This window comes from Sinocyclocheilus rhinocerous, unplaced genomic scaffold (assembly GCF_001515625.1).
Source record: "Sinocyclocheilus rhinocerous isolate Xijiao unplaced genomic scaffold, SAMN03320098_v1.1 scaffold627, whole genome shotgun sequence".
Classification (NCBI taxonomy): domain Eukaryota; kingdom Metazoa; phylum Chordata; class Actinopteri; order Cypriniformes; family Cyprinidae; genus Sinocyclocheilus; species Sinocyclocheilus rhinocerous.
Genome location: NW_015649569.1, coordinates 72,969 through 94,366, shown reverse-complemented (window position 1 = coordinate 94,366; position 21,398 = coordinate 72,969). Strand labels below are relative to the sequence as shown.

General features: G+C 40.2%; 1 protein-coding gene across 1 annotated transcript in view; it reads left to right on the top strand.

The window, feature by feature from the left end:
- The window catches only part of LOC107710689 (BAH and coiled-coil domain-containing protein 1-like), an 84,660-nt gene extending 63,838 nt beyond the window's left edge, over positions 1-20,822 (top strand). Inside the window, 15 exon segments of the mRNA XM_016515525.1 lie at positions 1,016-1,182; positions 1,498-1,634; positions 2,052-2,165; positions 7,321-7,435; positions 7,667-7,883; positions 8,260-8,454; positions 10,141-10,314; positions 10,398-10,660; positions 11,935-12,087; positions 14,014-14,122; positions 14,261-14,371; positions 14,974-15,111; positions 15,273-16,465; positions 16,951-17,190; positions 17,574-20,822. Coding sequence (XP_016371011.1) covers positions 1,016-1,182; positions 1,498-1,634; positions 2,052-2,165; positions 7,321-7,435; positions 7,667-7,883; positions 8,260-8,454; positions 10,141-10,314; positions 10,398-10,660; positions 11,935-12,087; positions 14,014-14,122; positions 14,261-14,371; positions 14,974-15,111; positions 15,273-16,465; positions 16,951-17,190; positions 17,574-17,783 — 3,536 coding nt within the window. The 3' untranslated portion in view covers positions 17,784-20,822.
- The last annotated feature ends 576 nt before the right edge of the window (positions 20,823-21,398 follow it).

Below are 21,398 nucleotides of genomic sequence, written 5' to 3'. Positions count from 1 at the left end.
TTATTTTGTCATTCATAATCTGAGTCTGATAGCCCCTCCCCCTTCGCTACGTAATTAAAGCTGCGACCACGTGGCTTATTGCTTTTATAAAACGGTTATTCCATATACGTAGTAAGGTTTCACAAAATAAAACTGAAATGAAGTGTAATGATATTAATAAAAACATTATTCTTCAGCCAAACAATGTAGTTCCTCAGAAACAGTTGTGGTTCCAACAAAGTGGTTGCTGAGCAATACACAAATGTAAACATTGGTGCACTTATATACTATGTACTTATGCACTATGTACTCAATCATGTAGTGTATGAATTATATATGGTTATTTTGTCATTCATAATCTGAGTCTGATAGCCCCTCCCCCTTCGCTACGTAATTAAAGCTGCGACAGTTGAGTGCATGAAGTGTCCAATATTCCACACTTCGTTTTTTCGATTATTTAAGTGCATCATCCGGGTATTTAAAGTCCACTTTTTCTTTTTGGAATTTTCAGTGTGAACGCACTACTCGCACTATTTATACTACAAAACGTCATAGAATAGTGCATAAGTATGCGATTTGGGACGCACCTTATGTTTGTAGAGTAATTTACAACAGCTTCGAACTTGGCACAACCAATCAGAATCAAGGACCGGAACTATCCGTTTTATAATTTTCATTAAGTCCCTAAAGAATCATATCAACTTGCGGAAAATGGGCATCCGATGACCCCTTTTTAAAAAAAAAAGCACACATCACATAGTTGTCTTGGTAATATTCAGTGTTATCTGAATGTGGAGGCCCTTCCTCCTGTGATATCTTATAGAGAAATCTGCATCTGTTTCATGAAGAATAATCTGATATTTGTAAATGATCTGTTATTTGTAAATCAAGACATAAATTAGCCCTTCAGTTTAGTCTTTCCTACAATGCCTGTTTCCAGGTAGCGTAGATGCCAGATAAATAGCTCATTTATGATAGAATTCACAGTATGAGAGCCATAATATATTGTTGTGTTTCTTTTTTTTCATCAAAGAAGAAGATCAATGGACTTTTGACCTGCAGAGTCTTGCTACTTTGGCAGCAGCACGTGCCCTTGAATTGGGTTCACAGGAGAGCAGCACCACAGATGCTGAGAAGCAGTTTCCTGCTCGAAGAACTCTCAACTTGCGCAGAAAATGCAGCTGGACGCCTCGCCATGAGCCGGTAACACATCCATGTTTTTTTCTCATATGCGTTTTCCTCATGTAGTTTATAATCTATCTTATTAAAGATAACCCAACGCTAGAATACATGAACATTTGTTCAGTTTTTAATATATAGCCTATCCAAGAGAACATAAGAAATATGTAATTTGCATCCTACTTTATTGGCATCCTCAGTCTAGTTAAGGACTGTAATGAACTAAAAGTTAATAGGATAACAGAACTGTATTAACTCAGAGATAGAAACAGAGGTCATCCAAGACTGGAGCAACTGACCAGCAACTAAGGGTAGGGTTGTTTGATTTGGTTGCTCCAGGTTTGCCCAGTGAAAGGTACCATGGACAGTATGGATGGGCAGGAGTTGGCGATGCGAGTGAGGTTAGCAGAGCTGCAACAGCGTTACAAAGAGAAGCAGAAAGAACTGGCCAAACTCCAGAGGAAGCATGATCACCAGTAAGCACTACCCACCATCACAAAACTATTAAATCTTTTTTTATTCTTTATACATAACCTGTGTGAACACACAAGCCTTCATAGTCCAAATTTGTCCTCCTTGAAAAGTGAAGTGTGTAATTTTATGTTAACTTACTTTCTCCAATCCTAGGTTACATGCAGATTAAACTCTATTCAATAAAACCCTATTCATACCACTAGAGCTGTACTGCAATGGTTGCTAGTAGGTGTCCCTAGTTATGGTTGCCCTAGTAACGTTTACAAGCGTCAGTACCCCAAATGTCATTCTATGCTAAAAATAATCACTTGTCTGAAAAATTATAATTTGCCTATTTTTGCAACTATGTATTGTGCGCAGAAATTACACGCTTCATAATGAAAACATGTTTAGCAAAAGATAACCATGTTTTTCTTTAGGAAAGAGGAGACTCCTCGCAGTCCAGCACGTCGTGGCCCTGGTAGACCACGCAAACGCAAATCAGTCCCTGGTCTTGGCTCCGGGCCCCTTAATGAACCCCAGAAAAAAGTAAAGTAAGTATCTCCTGTTCCCTTGTCCTCTTTGCCAGCATCTCACACACACAACAGATAAGCCTCCCATATCAGCACAACCCAGCAGACGACTCCACAAACCATAAACAGGAAACAGGAGAACTCATCTGACCTCAGTGAGGAAGTCCAGTTATGCTTTATCTCTCCTAATCAGCACTTGGCCTGAATTGCATTACATGCATTTGGTAGCGCAAAGCGGTTGGCCGTGTCTTCATATCTCCTTGCAAAGGTTCCACTGTGTGTTTGCTTGGTTCAGGCCTATAGACAGTATCCTAAATCTATGTACATACACTGTGTGTGTGTGCGCCTGTCAATAAACTGGTTCTGTGTCTGCCAATCGTTGATGTGAATGGCATGACTATCCTGCAGCAGCCAGGGGGGATTCAACAGGCCGTGGATGTAATTAGAGCGCTGTGAATTCTCCTCTAATCTATTTTATTGCCAGGAATGTGACAGATTCCTGTCGTTTAGCACTTGGGTCAGTGCAGGCCAGGAGAAGAGGAGGTCACGTCGACACACGCATTCTTACACCGCAATTAATTAGTGTGTGAGTGTGCTGTTGTGGAGGACAGCCGCCTGTGTAGACAGTAGAAAAAAAGGCACTTCGCTAGATTTTGGAACTTAGCACATATAATGACTATAGTTAGGCTGAGTGATTGTACTGTGTTCCTCAATGCCTGCTGGTATAGAGAGGATCTGTCAATGTTTGAATCTCTCCGGAGCTTTGAAGAGTGTTATTGACACTCCAAACACCCCCAAAACCTCTTTCTATCTCTTTTTCTCATTGTGTTCCCGGCTGTCCCACTGTCATGTCACCTCCTCTCTGTTTCCGCCCGCCTGCCTCTGCCCTCGTGCCAACCAGCCGCCACAACGTGATTCCATATGACAGTGACACCCAGACGCACGGGCAGGCAGCCAGGGCCCCTCACTGCGGGCAGTGTGTTTGTGTGTGTTTGTCTACTGTATATAAAGGAGGGCAGTGTGTCTTGTAGCATTTAACAGGCTAGCAGCCAGATCTTCATTTTGTACAACATCACACTAGATTTTCTGCTATCATGCTCAGGGCAGTGCTGCATACTCACCCTTTGGCAAAAATCACTGTTTAATCCAAAAGGTAATTTATGTGCAGTGACATTTTAATGTTATTAAATAATATTTATGTATTTTAAATAACATTTATTTATTTATTTATTTATGCTGTTGGCTGGGTGGCTGACGTGGTTTAGTTTAGTTTATTGTCCTTTTGTAAATTCTTTTTGTATCTGTAACCCTTCAATCATCAACAACAAATACAAACAAACATCAACAGATTACAAAACACATTACAAATACAACCAACAGCAAAACAACAACATCCCTCTCACAACAACAGAATCACTGCCATAGATGTAAAATGACAACTGTGATATCACAAGAATTTATTTAACAGATCTATACTGGAAGATATAAAAGATCTTTGTGCACGGGCAGTCCGTAATAACCGTACCCTATACCTTTGACCAGATTTTAACAACTCATATTCACCATAAAGAGGATGTGATAGATCCCGAAGAATTGCATGGCTTTTCCTCACATGGCTTTTGTCACTGTTATGCTGAATTTTATGTATTTATTTATTTACATATAAGAAATATATGCATCTACCAAAATTTTTGCAAAACTCCAAAAATATATTTATACATACAGTTTACTTACGTTTCTAAGCTGAAATGAAGACTAGAGGTGTAATACACCAACTTTTATTCCTTTTCACAGAAATTGGAGCTGATTATTGTTTAATAAAGACTCGCACAATACTGTGTTATGGCCTTAAAACATTTTTACCATGTGCATGATTTGTAAACTAATACACTTTGACGTTTGCATAACTTAACCCGTTCTATATAGCATTTATGACATGGTATACTTGCTCAGTAGCGCACCTGGTACAGAATTGCATTTGTGATGTTGAGTGCTCGAGTCCTGTGAAACACAATTCATGATAAAAAAGCTCCAGGACTTAAAGATAGAAGTATGTTAAAACTGCATGATTGCCTAAGCAAATGCATATTTAGTATGTCATGTTTGAGATAAATCACCGGGCATTTCTGTACCGCGATACGTACAACAACCAACATAATAATACTTTGCCAGATTCACAATCATCTGTTTCAGATAAAACTGAACATGCTTTTAATGCCACTCACTGGATATTTTACTTTTAAAGTGTCAAGTAACATGCAAAAAGCAAAGTAATATCATTTAGCAGAAATGTCGCCACTGGCACTAGTGAACAAAATCTAAACTGAGGGTAAAGAACAGATTTAGCAAGTAACTTCCCCTCAGGCCACCTAAGCTTGTTTGTTTATCATGCATAATCTTTCTGACAACTAAAAGTGAATTTATTTATAAATCAAATTCAGATGGTGCGTTAAGTTGAATCAGGTTTGGAACCAGAATCCTTAAAATACTTTACAGACTTCTTCACTAATTGTGCTGTTTTGGTTTGTTGTTTGATAGTATAATACTGCTGCTGTTGCACTCGTGGGTAACAGCGCGACACTGCATTGCATAATGAGAAGCTATTAACAGACAGGTTCACACGTTCAGTGTTTTCTCTAGTGCAGGTGACTGCATTGAGGCATTGTCACTTGCAGCTTTCCATTTAGCCTTTTGAGATTGAGGGCAGTGGGTCAGTAGGTAATAACTCACATCCTGTGTGTATGTGGTTGTGTTTGTGTCTGACACTATGTGTCTGTGCTTAAAATTCCTTACAGTGATATTCAATGTGTGTGTGTGTGTGTGTGTGTGCACGTGTGTGTTTGAGAGAGCTCTGTTTAATTAGCTGCTGTGAGCATGCACCAAGGGGAGGGGCCATGTCATGTTGTGTTTGTCAGTTCGTTGCGCGGTGAGGCCTACCTCACGGGGAAAGAACACACACTCCATTGCACCCTCTGTCCCCTTGCCTGTCAATCACAAACACATTCTGTATTTGTGTGCACATATACACACTAGTAGGCTATTTGAGTGTCAATAGACACAGACACATCCTGCAGGAAAGAAAAATCACAAGAGATCACTTTAAAATCCCAGGACAGCAATGAGTTTAAATGGAGATCAAATGGAGACATTGACTTTTTCTGTGAAAAAGACCCCAGTAATCCCACAAGTTTCAAAGATCTCAATGACGTCCCAAACTGAGTTCTGATTTACCAAGATTCCAAGTCCAGCATCAGAGATCTCAACATGAACTCAATCATTTCTTATCAAATTCTATAGAGATAGAATGATCTCAGCTATGCTTACCACATTTTAGAGATCTATAATCTTATGATGTGTCCTAATGTGTTCAAAGTTTCCATTAACAAGCAGTTTTTTGTCCATTCATGCAAGATTTTGAACCAATGTGGGCAAAAAAATGTCATGTTGTGGCTGGTTATGTCAGCTGAAATGTACCTAAATCTGACTGAGATGACTATCTTAGGACACGGATTTAAAGCCTGTTCACACTGAGGACAACAACCATAATGATTACTTTAATATTGGTTCTAATTCTATGAAGAATAGGCAAGTCAGAATCAGAATATCAGAATATTTTGGAAACAACATTTTTTTTTTTCAGCTGATAAATGATAAAAAAAATTGACAGCCAATCAGAATGCATCAGAATTTAAAGAGCTCGAACAGCTCGAAAGTCGCTGACAACATAACAGAAGCAGGCACTTATAACAATCAGGGGTGCATTTCCCAAAAGCAATTATGTTTGTAAATTCTGTAGTCACCAAGTTCAATGGAACTTATGACCATAGATAGCTAACAATGCTTTTGGGAAACGCACCCCAGAACATTATTGTCCATTGTTGTGGATGCTAATAATATAGTAATAGTTATCTTAACTGTTATCGTTCTTGGTGTGAGGCGAAGTTGATACTTAAATGAAACACAACCAAGATCTCCTTTATGTCTCCTGAGCTTTGAAAGAGCAACCTCAGAGCAAAACAGCATTTCCCCCTGGGACTACGTAAGCAGAAGCACATTACAGCAAACAAAATCTCAATTAGGTTTCCACAAAGACAGCCTCTCTAGAGATGTCTACCGGCGATTAAACAGCTCATGTGACTGACGGCACACTAGCTCTTTGCTGTAGGATGGAAGGTAATCTTTTGTCTGTGTGCCGTCGGTCTTGCGTTCGTTCGGTCTGTCGGGCAGGTTTCCAGGGAAATTCAAGGGCATTCTCTCCCAGCCCGCATTCAGAGCCGAGGGGGACAAGCTGCCTCGCTGATATGGAAATACAACTGCGAGGGCTCTGATATTCACCAAGAACAATAGCGTCAAACATGCAGTGCCCTCAAACGGCTCGCTCTGTCTTTTCAAAGCGACCGGCCCCCTTTTTTTGTAGCAGGAATCTCCCCTGATAATTCACGCTGGGCTTTTTATCCAGCAACTGCCCTCGAACAGTGGCGGGATGGCCGTTTGATCGTAGTTCCTCAAGCGTGAGGTGTGGAGACCATGCTTTTTTTCTTCCCTCTTTCGATACTCATCAGAGGAAGAGCAGGCAGCGATTTGAGCCCACTGAGAGGCAGCTCAGCCTCGTTCTCTCTCTAATCTGTCTTTCTTGCTTTCTCTTTTCATACTGACACTGCCTGAGCTGTAGGGGTGTTTCGGACATTAATGACTCAGTGAATTTGAACGAGTATTTTAAGTGAACAAATCATTCTCGTTCACTTCTGTTCTGGCATTTTTGTTCACTGAAGTCTCTCCTTTGAAGCACCTGATTTCGAGACTGATGATAGCACGCACAAACAGCATTATAGTGCAGTTTCTGAAGGAGGATTTCATTGGTTGAACCTACTGGGTGAATACACTCATCACTAAATGAGACTGAACGATGTAGCAGCGCTGAACAAATTGGGTCATTTTTGTGATCAATTTGTTGCAGTTTGTGGAGAAATCTGTTATAATTTCATAAAAAGGACAGTAAGAATTGATTTTGTTACGAACGACTTTTGAACAAATCTGTTGAGTGAATGATTCATTGACTCACAAAACACAAAAAGACACAGCGATAATGATGTAAAGAATTCTGGGATGAATCAAAATATCCACCACTTCTGAGCTGCACTGACTGTAACAGCTTCTGTTGTTCTTTGATTGACAGGTTGGTGGGGGCGGGGCTAAGTCCACTAGCAGAGGAGCACCGGGGAGGTGGAGAATCGCAGAAGAAAAATAAAAAATTGTCCAGTCGAGGATTTGGCCGCCTTAGCTCTACACAGGTCAGTGTCCACACAAGTCCATTCTTCTCTTGCTCCCCTCAGCCAATCATCACTTCTGTATTTATTAATCAGCTCATGCTTTTTTATCAACCCCTTGCTAAGCTTCACCACCTTTGGTTACTATTGCTCCCACAGGATTGATTTGGAGATTTTGGGGGCTTAGTGAAGGATTTAAAAAGTTCCCCAGAATAAGTCTTAATGTTGATTCCCTCTCATATTGGTCTCTCTTAGATGAAGTCACAGTGTTATCGGAAGAACAGCACCCTTGATCAACAAATAACTCAACTCAAGCAGAAGGTCCCAGGTGGACGACATTCATCTGGAGCTGCGTCAAGAGACCCAGAGTTTTCCTCTGCATCTAAGAGCCTGTACTCTGGCCATAGTAACTCCAAAAGAGATTCCACACAGCTCAGCACAGCCAATGAGTCTGAGAGCCTGAGCGATACAGGTAAAACCTATCTTCTGTAATGGCATATCGTGCCATGTGGCTTTAAAAGACAAAACTAAGATGATGTACTGTAACAATACAGAACAAAATATGACTTACTCAGAATAACAAGATAACTTAATAGTCAACCTAAATACATTCATTTTGTAGATAAAATCAGTAAGAAATAGCACTTTAAGGTAACAATTGCAGTTGTACTCTTTTGGGTACTTGTGCAGTCAGAATAACCAAAATGCACACTTCTAGTACTGAAATTCTAAACTTTCTGACTAAATGATGGAGCATAACTTTCACAAACTCCATCATGTCCTTGCAATGTATGTAATCAATGGCAGTTTTCTCTGATGTACTTGTGTATGCATGGAATTATTTCCAGCCACGAGTGGGGACAGTGGGACACAGGAGTGCTGGAAGAGGCACGATCCAGTGGCAGTTAAAAAGGAAAGGAAGAAAAGTCCTAGATCAGCAGCTTGTTTGCAGCAGCCAGGGGCCAGGATCCCGCAGGGCAGGGGACAGGAAGTGGATGAGGACGGGGAGACGTCCCCCCCTGAGAGCGAGTCCTCTGAGCAAGGTGAGAGTCAGCTGGTTTGTGTCATCTTGGGAAAGTAAGAAAAGCTTATTGAAGCTTTCAAATGTGTCACAATTATTCAACACTCTGATGCTACGTTTTCACGACAACGATGTAGTAAAAAACGGAAAAGTTTTTCCCTTGTGTTTTCAAAAAGTTTCACGTATACACGACAACGTTTTCAAAACGATTCGCGTTTACACATATCCGCGAAAACGACCAAAAACGTCAAACACTTGAGCAGCAACAACAGTACCATGTACTCCGCCATTGTTGTGTATGTTTTTCGCGCTTGCCTTTAAAGTTGACATGTACTGCGCATGTCTACATACCTAACACGTACTACGCACACACATGACGTCACCGTTTTCAAAGATTCCTGTATTGGGTGTTTACACGGAAACGATAACGGTGCCGTTTTCAAAAACTTGCACTTTGAAACCCGTTTTCAAAAATATGCATTTTCAGTCCCCAAAACGCCGTTGTCGTGTAAACGAACAGGCAAAATGCATAAAAAGTTTCCCGTTTTTGGCTGAAAACGTTGTCGTGTAAACGGCCCCTGAGTCTGTGTGTCACCACCTCTCTTGGTCCCTGTTTCTCTTCTCTTTCACACAAATGCAATTGATCTGTTTAATATTTCTTAAATGAATGCATGTGCCCCGAGCGGCACTGAGAAAAGTTGTTATTAAGCAAGAGAGCAGTGTGCGTGTATATGGGAAAACATTTATGTCTGTTAGGTGCCGTTCACACAGAACGCATCTTTGCATCTAAAAACGTGAGACGCAGTGCTCAGGAATGGTTTTTAAAAAAGCACAGTGCAGAATGCCTCCTCCATCATGTTGCTGTCAAATAAAAAAGTTGCCATGACTACTTGCTACTGTAAACAAAACTTACAATGCTTGCCCCGCCTCCGAGGTATTCTGATTGGTCCACTGTTTTGTAACTGATGATGAATGAATTTACGCTGCATGTAAATGTTGAAATTCTTTTAACTTGACACAGGGTCTTGAAAACGTGGCTCATGTGCGAGACACTGCAAAAGACACAAGAAACAAGCGGAACGGTCATATGCGTCTGTCTAGCACGTCTACATAGGAAAAAAAATGGAAAAGTACTACATAGAAATGGGAAAACATGTTCTGTGTGAACAGCCACTTAGTCTAGAGTAACCAGACTTTTGGTAGAATTATTTGGTTCGCTTAGACAGGAAGAGATCATCTAACCAACCTATATTGCAACCATATAAATAGTTTAAAAAAAAGCCATTTAGGTGTGAAAAATGGATACCACAGTAATAGACTGCCATGGAAAAAAAACATACAAATCTAGATTAGCAAAAAGTTTGAGAGAAATGTGGGAAAATTTGTGCAGACTTTGTGATCAGAATTTTTGTCAGTCCAAAAGTTTTAAATATCAATTACTTCCTTGATGGAAAACAAAAAAGAATATGAAGTTGTTCCCATGGCTGTCTAGTTTACTTGCTACTTCAGAAACCTCCAGAAATCAACACTATAACTCATTGTTTCATATGGCATACAAATGTTTGCACAGTGAATGATTTCCAAATTAGATCAAGATGTAGTTGTACGGCGACCATTTCTTTATAGTGATTCCAACATATTATGTTCTGATATTTATATTATAGTCAGATGCGAACAGCCATACTGAAATGTCATTTTCATGATACAGAGGAAGATGAAGAGGAAGGCAGTTATGGCAGTGAGGACGGCCAAGACATCAAAGCGCAGACGTTCAGAGATCTGCCGTTCAGTCCTGCCATTACAGGCCCCTCAACTTTCTCTGTTGTCAAACTGGAAGCCAATCAGAAGGCGAAAATTAAGCGGGAACGACAAGAACTTTATGGTAAAGGCCATCAAAAAGCCCAGTGATTGTGCCACCTCATGCTTTTGATTCTAACGCTTTGCATTTTTGTGAAACCCATTCAGGATCTCAGTTTCGGGCCGTAACAGATGGGGATGTGAAGGTAAAACGACGACCCACCTGTAGATCCGTCCCCATCACTGTCTCCAAACCACCAGGAGTCAGAAGGCGACCAGGCAGGCCCAGACTGCAGGACAAACGCTGGCCTGGGATCACAGGCAGGCCGGGTCATTACAGAAAGAGTAGCAATCTTCTCTCATTTCCCAGCAGCAGCAACACTGAGAGGCTAAAGAGAGCCACTCGGAAGAGCTCCATGCTGAGAGCCACGGTAAGCAATTCTGTCCAGTGGCACAATATTACTCATAGTTTAGGAAGATTCAGGTATTTTATTCCTTAAAGCATTGCAAAGCTAATCAGTTGTCTAGCACACTACATTGGATTGGTTTTAATAACTTGAAGGTACTTATAGTGTGCACCTAGCACTGGAAACAAAAAACAAATATCGGATCAGGACTCAGTATTGGCAGATAGGCTAAACTAAATTATTGTATGGGGGACTTAAAAACTGAATTGGGACAACCCTAGTTGTGACATCTTGTTGACTATAAATCTTATAGTTCTGTTGGTGTTATTTCATATATTGACGTCTTTGCGCAGCTGAAACACTGATTGAGCGATTACCTGAGACAGGATACGGATTGTAAAGTTTTTTGTAAAGAGTACGGATTGTACTCTTTCTTTTAACTTACCTTCGGATGTTTAGTCATGTTTATTTGTGCTGAAACTGGTATTATTAATGTGAAGGAGATGATCAGTTCACGTGTGCTACGCGCTGCCACGTCTTGAACTGAGGTGCTACAGCGATCTGTCACTCCACATTAAACAGCGCCAAAACGGCATTTATTGTTTGAATACTGCAATACAATGACGTATTGTATCGTTTGTGCGATTCAAACCAGAATTTGAAATCTGAGACATTGTTTCATATTAAATGCACAATGTTTATTGCGATATATTGGACGGGAAGTGCCCTTCAACGTTCAGTCCATTAACTGAAAACAGGCTAGACTAATCGATTCTTCGGATTTAAGAATCGATATCGTTCCGTAAAAATGAGAATCGATTAATATCGAGATATCTATATTTTTTACCCAGCCATAAAAAGCTTCAACATTTCATTTCCTGTTTCTATTTAGTTTGACGTTTTTTGACTGTTATTTACATTTAAGTAGTAATATTTAAAGTTTTATTTCTTTTATCTCAAAACTGTCTTCCAGAAGTTTTAGTTTTAATTAACGACAACAACACTGTTTGTGAATGACAGGTGCACATTCTGTGTGTGCCTGCTTTTGGGATGTATTGCACCTATCGTAAACTCCTGTTGCTGTGTTTTGCACCAAGACACGTTGATTGACGTTACCCCAAATGGGATTATGCTCACTACCACAGCTAAATAAGCAGTGATCATCACCCACTAGTTTCCCACAGTCCTTAGTTGGATGCAAAAGTCAACCTGCATCACTTCCTCTAAGCCCTCTGTTCGGCAGTAAAAGTGTTGCTGAAGAGAATCAGTCACAGCCAATGAAAGTGAGCCCTCCGTAGGAGTTTGACACGGACGGCCAAGCATTACACACACCACTGAAAATAACTCCTTTGTACTTTCTGATCTCTCTCTCCAGCTACAGTATTGTTATCGACGGGGAGAGAGGAAACCGACCCAGAATCTACTCCCTGGAGCAACTCTTGCAGGAAGCCGTGAGTTTCCCACTTACAGCAAACAAAACTGCCTACGCTCTGAGCTTTGGCCTCTCAGGACCCACACACATCACCACATCCTCCAAAATCCCCTCTACTATTAAAGAGCAGCACAAAACAATATCCTCTTTCCTGAGATCCCTATACACAATGCCATTTCCTAAAGTCCTGTTTCCAGCACACCTTTTCTTCACACCACTTCAAGCTCTACCCCTGTTCACACCTTCTCACCTACGGTCAATATGGGGTGCTGTGTGTACATTAATGAGGAAAAAAAATTAACTTAAATGATTTTAGCAAATGGCTGCAATATAACAAAGAGTGAAAAATTTAAGGGGGTCTGAATACTTTCCGTACCCACTGTATATCTACAAACATTAACACACATGCTGTTCTTGACACTTTCCATAAATACATCCCTATATCCATGGTACACTTTGGTGTACTTTTACTGTCCATTTGTTCATTTTTATTCATTTTTTTTTACCCTGTTCATAGAAAGTGCATCCTGTTAAAATTGGTGAGGAGCATCTGTCACTAATTAGCAGCCAAAACATAATCACATCTACCTTCCTCTAGCGCCCTGCACAGAGCACATCTTTATTCTGTGAGCTCTGGGCCCTTTCAGCACCTTCATATTGTTTGAAATCCTACTGCAAACCTCTATAATGTGCCAGCAGGGCAAATCGATATTTCCCTCAACAGCCACCAATATAAGTGACTGTACACTCAGGACTTGTTTGTGCGATTCAAATGGCCTATTTTATAACTTTTGGTCCATGTACACATGTTAACAACTGATAGTAGAGATGTTACAGTATCTTCAGCATTTTGGACCATAAGCATTGGATTAAAAATTTTCATCATTAACTCACCATTGTTACAAACCCATATGACTTTTCCTAACCAGACAATCCTGCTTGAAAACAGTCATAGCCAATTTTATGGATAGCTGGCAATAAGACTTAAGTGCCCCAAAAGCTGACCTGTCTCATTTAGCTTCGCTCTATCAAGGTGTTTCTGAACACAAAGGATGCATTTTCTGTGCACACCCACTAGGAGAGACATCCTCCCTCAACCTTAGTTATACAGGTTATAATAACATTACAGTTAATTTAAGCCAATGCACTGTAATTACACAGTGTGAACCACAGTGCATTATTGGCGCCCATCCAGTTTTGCTTGTAACCTGTTTCCTTTGTGTATTTGTGTTGGGAGAGATCAGTGGTGTTGACTCACTTGTTTTCCACATTTAACATTCTGCAGAAGGATCACTGACACAAAACAGTGACTTAGTACATGTCTTCATTTACTCTACAGTATGTATTATACTTTTGTATTTTTTAGTGACCAATGGATAGTTACCTTCCTGAATGCTGATTGGTCAGTACCATGTTCTTAAAGTGTACTTGTTGAATTTGTCTTACTCTTAAAGTCTTTTAGCAATCAGTCTATACTGTATATTCACTTATACCACAGCTAAGATTTTGCTAAAAATACAGTATATGCTTATACAATACAATTGAATACCCAATACCCAAATCGAGCATTTAAATAGTAATTACAAATTTGTAATTAGCAACAAATCTGCGCTATCCATCGAAAAAGGTGGTCAGTGCAAAGGTGGTCATTCTAAATTGTTTGTCCCTTAACTTTAAAAAAATAATAATAATAAACATTTTTGTGGTTGGGTCTCTCTCTGTCTCTCTCTCTCTCTCTCTCTCTCTCTCTCTCTCACACACACACACACACACACACACACACACACACACACACACTTGTTATTCAGCTGTTTCATTGTGTAAACGGTCTACAGCAGCTGTCTCTAATTACACTGAACTTCTGTGTGTGTCATTTATCATCCTGGGAGTCCAAAACCACTTTCACTGGCATTGCCTGACAGAAGTTTGTTCCTGTGTGTGTTAGGTACTGGATGTACGCCCTGACACTGAGGCTGTGCTAAAAGAAGGGACTAGAGTGTGTGCTTACTGGAGTGAGCGCTCACGTTGTCTTTACCCGGGATATGTGCAAAGGGGTGAGGCATAGACATAATCTTCTCTTTCCTTAGAATCAGATAATCATTTTTCTTCCAAAATATCACATATCAATTCCAGGGTTAAAGAACTACTGTAAAGCATTTCAATTAAATTAACTAGTTCTGGTGATCTTCTAGGAGGCGATGAATCTAAACCTGGTGGGGTTATGGTGGAGTTTGATGATGGAGATAGAGGGTGGATCTCTCTCTCCAATATTCGCTTTCTTCCGCCAGGTTACCAAATCCAATGTAGGTCCCAACTTTGTATAGTTCTGCCTCACTTGACATTCTGATTAGCTCTGTTCTAAAATCTAGTGAGCTACCTATGTTTGCTGTCTATACAGGCAGCATCTTACCCTGCAGTGAAGACAAACCTAGAATATCTTGATTTGGGTGATGGACTTCAAAAGGCATCTTGAATAGCTTCATCAGCAGAGTCAAACAGTCAACTCCTCATATCATTTGAGATTTGACTAACATTTAATTTAGTTTTTCATTAGTACATGCTTAGCTAACAAAGCAATATTCTACTAAACACAAAAATACAAAGTACACAAATATGGGGTGAAGTCTATACTGACATTTCTTTAGATTCAATTCAGTCTGGAGTGAATTTTTGCTTGTGGCAATGGGATTGCCTTATCTGGAAATGATAAACACGATTTAAGCATAACTAGGTATTTGAGAAGCTGCCTTTTGTCACATATTGTGCCATAAAATGCTGTCTAGGTTGGTAGCTCACTAGAACTTGGAACTGAGCTTCTATCGTTGATTCTTACTTCACATATATTTGAAATGTATTGTAAAGGTCGATTAAAAAAATGTAAATTACACCACCTCTGGCCTTTCAGGTGCTGATTTGAGTCCTGGACTCATCTCTGAGTGGCAGCTTGACAAAAATAGCTCCAGGCAAGAAAACAAGACTCTGAGTGAAAGGACAGCAAGAACAGACAGATTCAAAGCTCAGGAGAAGCCTGTCAGAAGACCAGGTAAGACTTTCTACAATAAACCACCAGAGAACATATTTTACTCTTTACTCCATTCAGACAGCTTTCCAAATGTGCCTATGATCCAAAAAAAATCCAAAAATGCTGTCTATGAATGTTGATCATACTAAAGTTTATTGCAAATGTTTAACTTTTCTTTAAAGGGAGGCCTAAAGGTTCAGGGCTAAAGAAGTCTCTCTCAGACAGTGTAGCCAAGAGCTCAGCACCTGCTGTGACATGGCCATCAGTGGCTGCACCCAGGAAGAGAATGCCTGTTAACTTTTTCCAGCTCAGTGGCTCAGCCTCGAAGAAGGCCTTGAAAGGCAGGGTGGCGGAAACATCTTCTCGACCTTCAGTCTCCATGACGACACCAACCAAAGGCCTCTTTAGCAGTAGCTCCTTTGAGGTCGACTCCTTCAGCAGCATAGCTAATGGTTATTCATCCTTTGGCAGCCAGACATCTGGGATTTCACTGGAGGGCAAGAACAGTTCTTATGGTCAAAAGAAGAGGACTGAGGAGCCAGCACCACCTCGGGGCAAGAAAAACGAATTTCTAATCAAATTGGACCATGAAGGAGTAACATCTCCAAAGACTAAAAACAGTAAGGCTCTCCTGTTGCTGGGAGCCTCAGGATTTGGCTCCAATAGGGTGGGTGGTTTGCCCAGGGCAGAGGCTTACTCACACCCAGTTCTGCTGGTCAAGGACAACAGGAAAGGAGACGGCTCACGAGCAGAGCTCCTACTGAAAGGGACAGCAGTCCAGAGGAAGCCCTCACCATCATTGCGCATGAGTGAGTATGGAGACTTGAACCTTGGCTGCCACAGGGACTGCCACAGCTCTTACTCAGACATGGATGAGGAAGAGGAAGAAGTGGAAAGGAGGACGGGCCGTGCTGCACTTGCTCCTGCCTCTGTAGGTTTGAGAACAGCTGGCCGTTTTCTCTCACGCATCTCGGTCTCCTCGTCTTCCTCAGGTTCTTCCAGCTCTTCCAGCTCAGGCTCTCTCTCGAGTTCCAGTCTGTGCTCTTCTGAAAATGACTCATCTTACAGCTCGGAGGATGAGGAAAGCTGCTTGACCCCCCACCATTCTTTGCTCCAGACCCCTGAACCCCCTGTGGGACCCCCACGGCACTCCTTTGTGGCCAAAGCTGTGGCAGTGTCCAGTGCCAAAGGTGGGCATGGCAACCACAGTACTAACAGCAAGCCACAGAAGAGGAAAGAGTATCCCAGTTCACTCTCCAAAACCCCTAAAGATCTGGTTAAGAGGCAACGGCTTCTAGCAGACCAGACCAAACCCAGAGTGTCAACCATCCTGCCATCTAGACAGCTGTGGAGGTGGTCAGGAAACCCCACTCAAGTGAGTCATTTTTGAAAAGATAACTGCTTTGTACATTCATTTAGTAATTGGTAATCTGATTGATTCCAGTTTAATGTGCAGCATCAACTACAAGTCTTCCCAAAGAGTTTAACACACGTTAACTCTGAGGGGCTTTTAAAACATTTCTCTGAGTGATCCTGTTATGTTATCCTATTGTGGTTCAACTAGGGATGTAACAATACCATTTTTTAGATTCTGAGTACAAGAATAGAGGCTTGTGGTTTAGTATTAACCTTTATAGTTACCTGTGTCAATATAGTGCATCCAAACCAATGGTGTGAGTTTCTAACCAGTGACTACATTTAATAAGTTGTTTAGTGGGTAGTTAATTATAGTGCAAACAATAGCAGATGGGCCTGATTGGAAACACCATTATCTTTTCACCTAAACTTCACCTTTAAACAAATGAAATAATTGTATACAAACATCTACAAAAAAATCTGAAGCTGTCTTTATCACATTAGCGCCGTGGACTTAAGGGAAAGGCCCGGAAGCTTTTCTACAAGGCCATAGTGCGTGGCAAGGACATGGTGCGGGTAGGAGACTGTGCTGTGTTCCTTTCGACTGGGCAGCCTCATCTGCCTTTAATCGGCCGCATTGAGAGTTTCTGGGAGTCATGGCAGAGCAGCATGGTCGTGAAGGTCCAGTGGTTCTACCACCCTGAAGAAACCAAGCTAGGCAAGAGACATCGTGATGGCAAGGAAGTAAGTATCCAAATATATGGAGGCCTGTCAGTCACAGTGGACTTTTAGATGGTTATGCTATAAGCTGAGTTACTGACTAAGTTGTACTCAATAAACAGCAGAGAAAATTAAATGGTATTGGTAGAACTGGATTCATGCTGTCATTGTTTCATAACCTTCAATACAGTCATGAAATGTAATTAATATTCATTAGCATAGTAGAAATCATAAATTAGCACACAGGTGGTAACTAATTAAAGTTAGGTGTGTTATTCTGTGTTCTTATGCCAAGCCTGGTGTTGGTTTTTATAGTCACTACTGAAATGTTAATATTGTGACAATGCTAGCAGATCGCGAGAGATGTTTTAGGAAATTTAAAAGATAACTTTTCATTGGTTTTTTAGCATGCTCTGTACCAGTCATGCCATGAGGATGAAAACGACGTCCAGACAATCTCTCATAAGTGTCAGGTGGTCACACGTGAGGAATACGAGCGATTGACCCGCAACAGGAAGTCTGATGGGAGCTATCATGACCTGTACTACCTGGCCGGCACTTACGACCCCACCAGTGGCCAGCTGCTCACTGCAGACGGGATGTCCATACTCTGTTAGCACTGGACTTGCATGCCTGCGTATACTACTGAGTTGTCTTTGGTCCAAGTCAGAGATGTTGCACTGCAAATAAGAGGCTGAACTTTCCGACAGAGGACCAGGAAGTAGATTACCACACTCACACCCATAAACTCTACTCCGGGGAGATATGTGCATGCTCCTCCTAGCGATACCTTACAGTACAGTAGATCCAGTTTGTCCATGGTCCTAATTCTCTTCCGAGGTTTTCTAATGGGCATATTGTGGATCTAATTTATGAACTGTTACCTGATCTTAGATCACCAAAGCAAAACTCTTGGTTTGGAGAACATGGCGGATGTTTATGAAGACTTGAGCCATGTTGTAGGCAGTGGCGGTGTGGGGTGCTCTCCGCACGTCACTTTCATGATTCCAGGGATATTTAAGTACATATAGATCTAAATATATATTAAGTTCCTTTATGTATATATAGGGAAGTATTTCCTTTCAAGCCATACACTTCAGTACCTCTTAACATGTCTTTTTATTCAGGTGTAGATTGTACAGGACAGGTTGCTGGTGTTTTCTTTGTTGTTGTCTATATGTAAATATTCGAAGCTATTTTATATAAGTGTAATGCTTATCTTACCATGTTCTAATTGATTTATTTTTGTATAAGTGGGTGATAAAGTAGTTGTTGATTTCTGTGAGAGGGTGGACTGCTGATGTATGCATTGCACTGCACACGGCCTGCTGATACAGTGAGAGCGGAGTCGTTCCTGCCCTGCTTTCTCTTTCAGGGAGAGGGGTTACACAGGGCTCCATCCTTTTATTGGCTGCACTTTGGGCATTTGTTCCTCTAATGTCTTACTTCATTTTTTTTTTTCTTTTTTGGTTGCTTATGTTAGCAGACTCAAAACACTTTAATGTTAAAACAAAGGGAAACAAGTATTGACTCCTTAAAATGGTTCCATAAATTTGACATCCAGTGGCTAAATTTAAACAGTTTTTTTTAATTAGTGTACAAAAAAGGAGAGTAAAATGGTGATCCTCATAAAGAAATGTCCAGGTCATATTTCATAAAATCAGGAAGAAATCACAAAGTCCGATATTAGGGCTATTTGAACCGACGCATAGTGACATTAAGCACAATGTCACTTTCAGTACCATAATACAGTAATGAAAATCAGAAGATCTGCCTAGACACAATGATTTTTTGTTCTTGGCCTAATTTGTGAGATTCACCTTAAATACTGGTATATAATACTAGAAGGACATGAAAAAGAATTCTGGCATGTGTTATTACTGTATCTGATGCATTTTCAAATGCATCCTGCACTGTATCATTCGCTTTTTACTGCATTTTTAAATTGAGCTCCCGTCAAAATGTATTTTCTATTAATGGTGAAATACACCTGATTCTTTATCTTAGTATCCCAGGGTCAGGACACTAAAAGCAAGGGATTGTTAGAGCACTAGGCACAGCTGGAGTACTTAGAGAAGTTGGCGTACAGTCAGATTGTACTCCATGCACTCATTTTTTCACTGTGAGGGACAATCGCATTCATGCATGAAGGAGCATCCACTGTTTGAAAGGCTGACACAATCATAGCATTCTTCTTTTGTGCCAAAAATAGTCATTTCTGATTATGCAATCTTCACTGTATTGTACAAGTATTATAATTTTTTTTATGTTGTTGTTTTATCATTAGTGTTTATTTATTGCCAGTGTTACTGTTTCATTACAAAACCAATAGATCATGATGAAGATGTCTTATTTGCTGGGATCTGTTTGACCCAAAAGTGTCGTACTAACGTGCATACGGCTTGAGCTACAGTCAGACCTTCACCTCTTGCCACCCCATTAACAACATCTTCAGCCCTGCAGGGGAAGTGACGTTGTTCACTGACCCTCTCCGTTTCCTGACCGTTCACCCCCATCCTTTCAGATATACAAATGAACTTCTAGAGTCTCCCCAATGCCGCATTTGACCTTGTAATTTGCTTATTTGAAGTAGCACACTTTTCTTACTGCCGGAGTATATAGTATGTATATTCTGTATGTATAGAATACCTGGATGGCCTACTACATTGCCAAAATGTGCAGTATACATAAAGCGTGGAATTCTGTATCCCACAATGCAATGCGCTCAACTTGACCTTCCATTTTCAGTGTGACGAACGAACAAGCATCAGCTCTCGTTTTCCAGACTAATTATTTGATCAAAATGCCAAATTGTGAATTACACATAAAATTGGACTTTTATTTTCGATGATTTTTGCAAACTAGGCAGTAAACAGTATAAACAGCACAGTATAATACACCGCTATTCCATTTTGAACATAGCCTGGACTTATGACTTGTTCCCCATTAATAGTTGGACATCGTATTTCCAGTGTGATTGATATTTAGGATGTTAGGATTTGTTTAGATTTGTTTAACTCCTCTTGTAATCAGAGCTAGGTTTATATAAAAGGTTGGTGTGTGTGTGTGTGTGTGTGTATGTGTGCCTTTTTGTACTCTGCCTTTACGTTTGACTGTTTTGACAAAAGAGGGCACTGGATAGAGTTGTGAATGTACTTAGCATACGTTAAGCATGCATATTATCTAAGGACCTGTCTGTATGTCGCACAGCTCTAGTGGTTACACACAGATTCAGAGTTGCTGTTGGTTACAATCTCCTTTTAAATCAGGGGAGAAACTTAATTAGTGTTCCCAAATGAAGGTCAAAGGTGTTTTGTTTGCGTAGGGAACAAGGGTATTCAGGTCAGCACGTCTGATATGTTACAAGAGCAGGTCACTTGTTCATGGCAAAGGTGCAATACTACTTTGGCTAAATATTTGAATGGCACTCAGCATTTCTAAGCTTTTTGCAAAGGCTGGTGGGTAACAGGAAGTGATGAGGAGGACGCAGGAACGTCTGTCCTATTAAGCAGCTTTCTTTAAATGCCGCAAGGCATGTACTTAATATTCCGCTTGTCCAAGAATCTCTGATAAATGAGATGTTATAACTTTGTTAAATGAAAAAGTATGTATATCTTTATATGTTTATTTTGTTCCATTATATATATTTTTTCCTCTCTTTGATTTGAAACAATTCAAATTTGTTTCAAAATGTCAATCTCTTTGTAAAGATTGTACATGTGTAAAGTAAGGTTTGATTTTGGGGTAAACATTTTACAAAAAAAATAATAATAATACTTTATGAGTATCAACTGTAAACGTGGTTTAGTATTACAATTTTTTATAGAGGGCTTATGAATAAATATCACATTAAAAAATCTTTGGACTTTGATTTCATTTGATTAATTGGTGGAGTACTTCTACAACACTTTGGATGAGACCAGGGATATTTAATTAGTATTAAAGAGTTTTAAATAATTAAATGTTTAATTATTATTAAATAGTTTTAAAATGTAAACGGGTCAGTTTTTATTTCAAGTTGAGTTGTGTGTGTGTGTGTGTGTGTGTGTGGTTCGAGTGGTATAAAATGTCCCCAAAGTGATAGTAATACCTGAAATGTTTGATCTTATGAAGACAATTTTAGTCCCCATGAGGAAATCAACTTATAAATCATGCTAAATTATGTTTTTAGAAAATTCAGAATGTTTTCTGTGAGTGTTGTGTTTATGGTTAATAAACAGTTTGTACAGTAT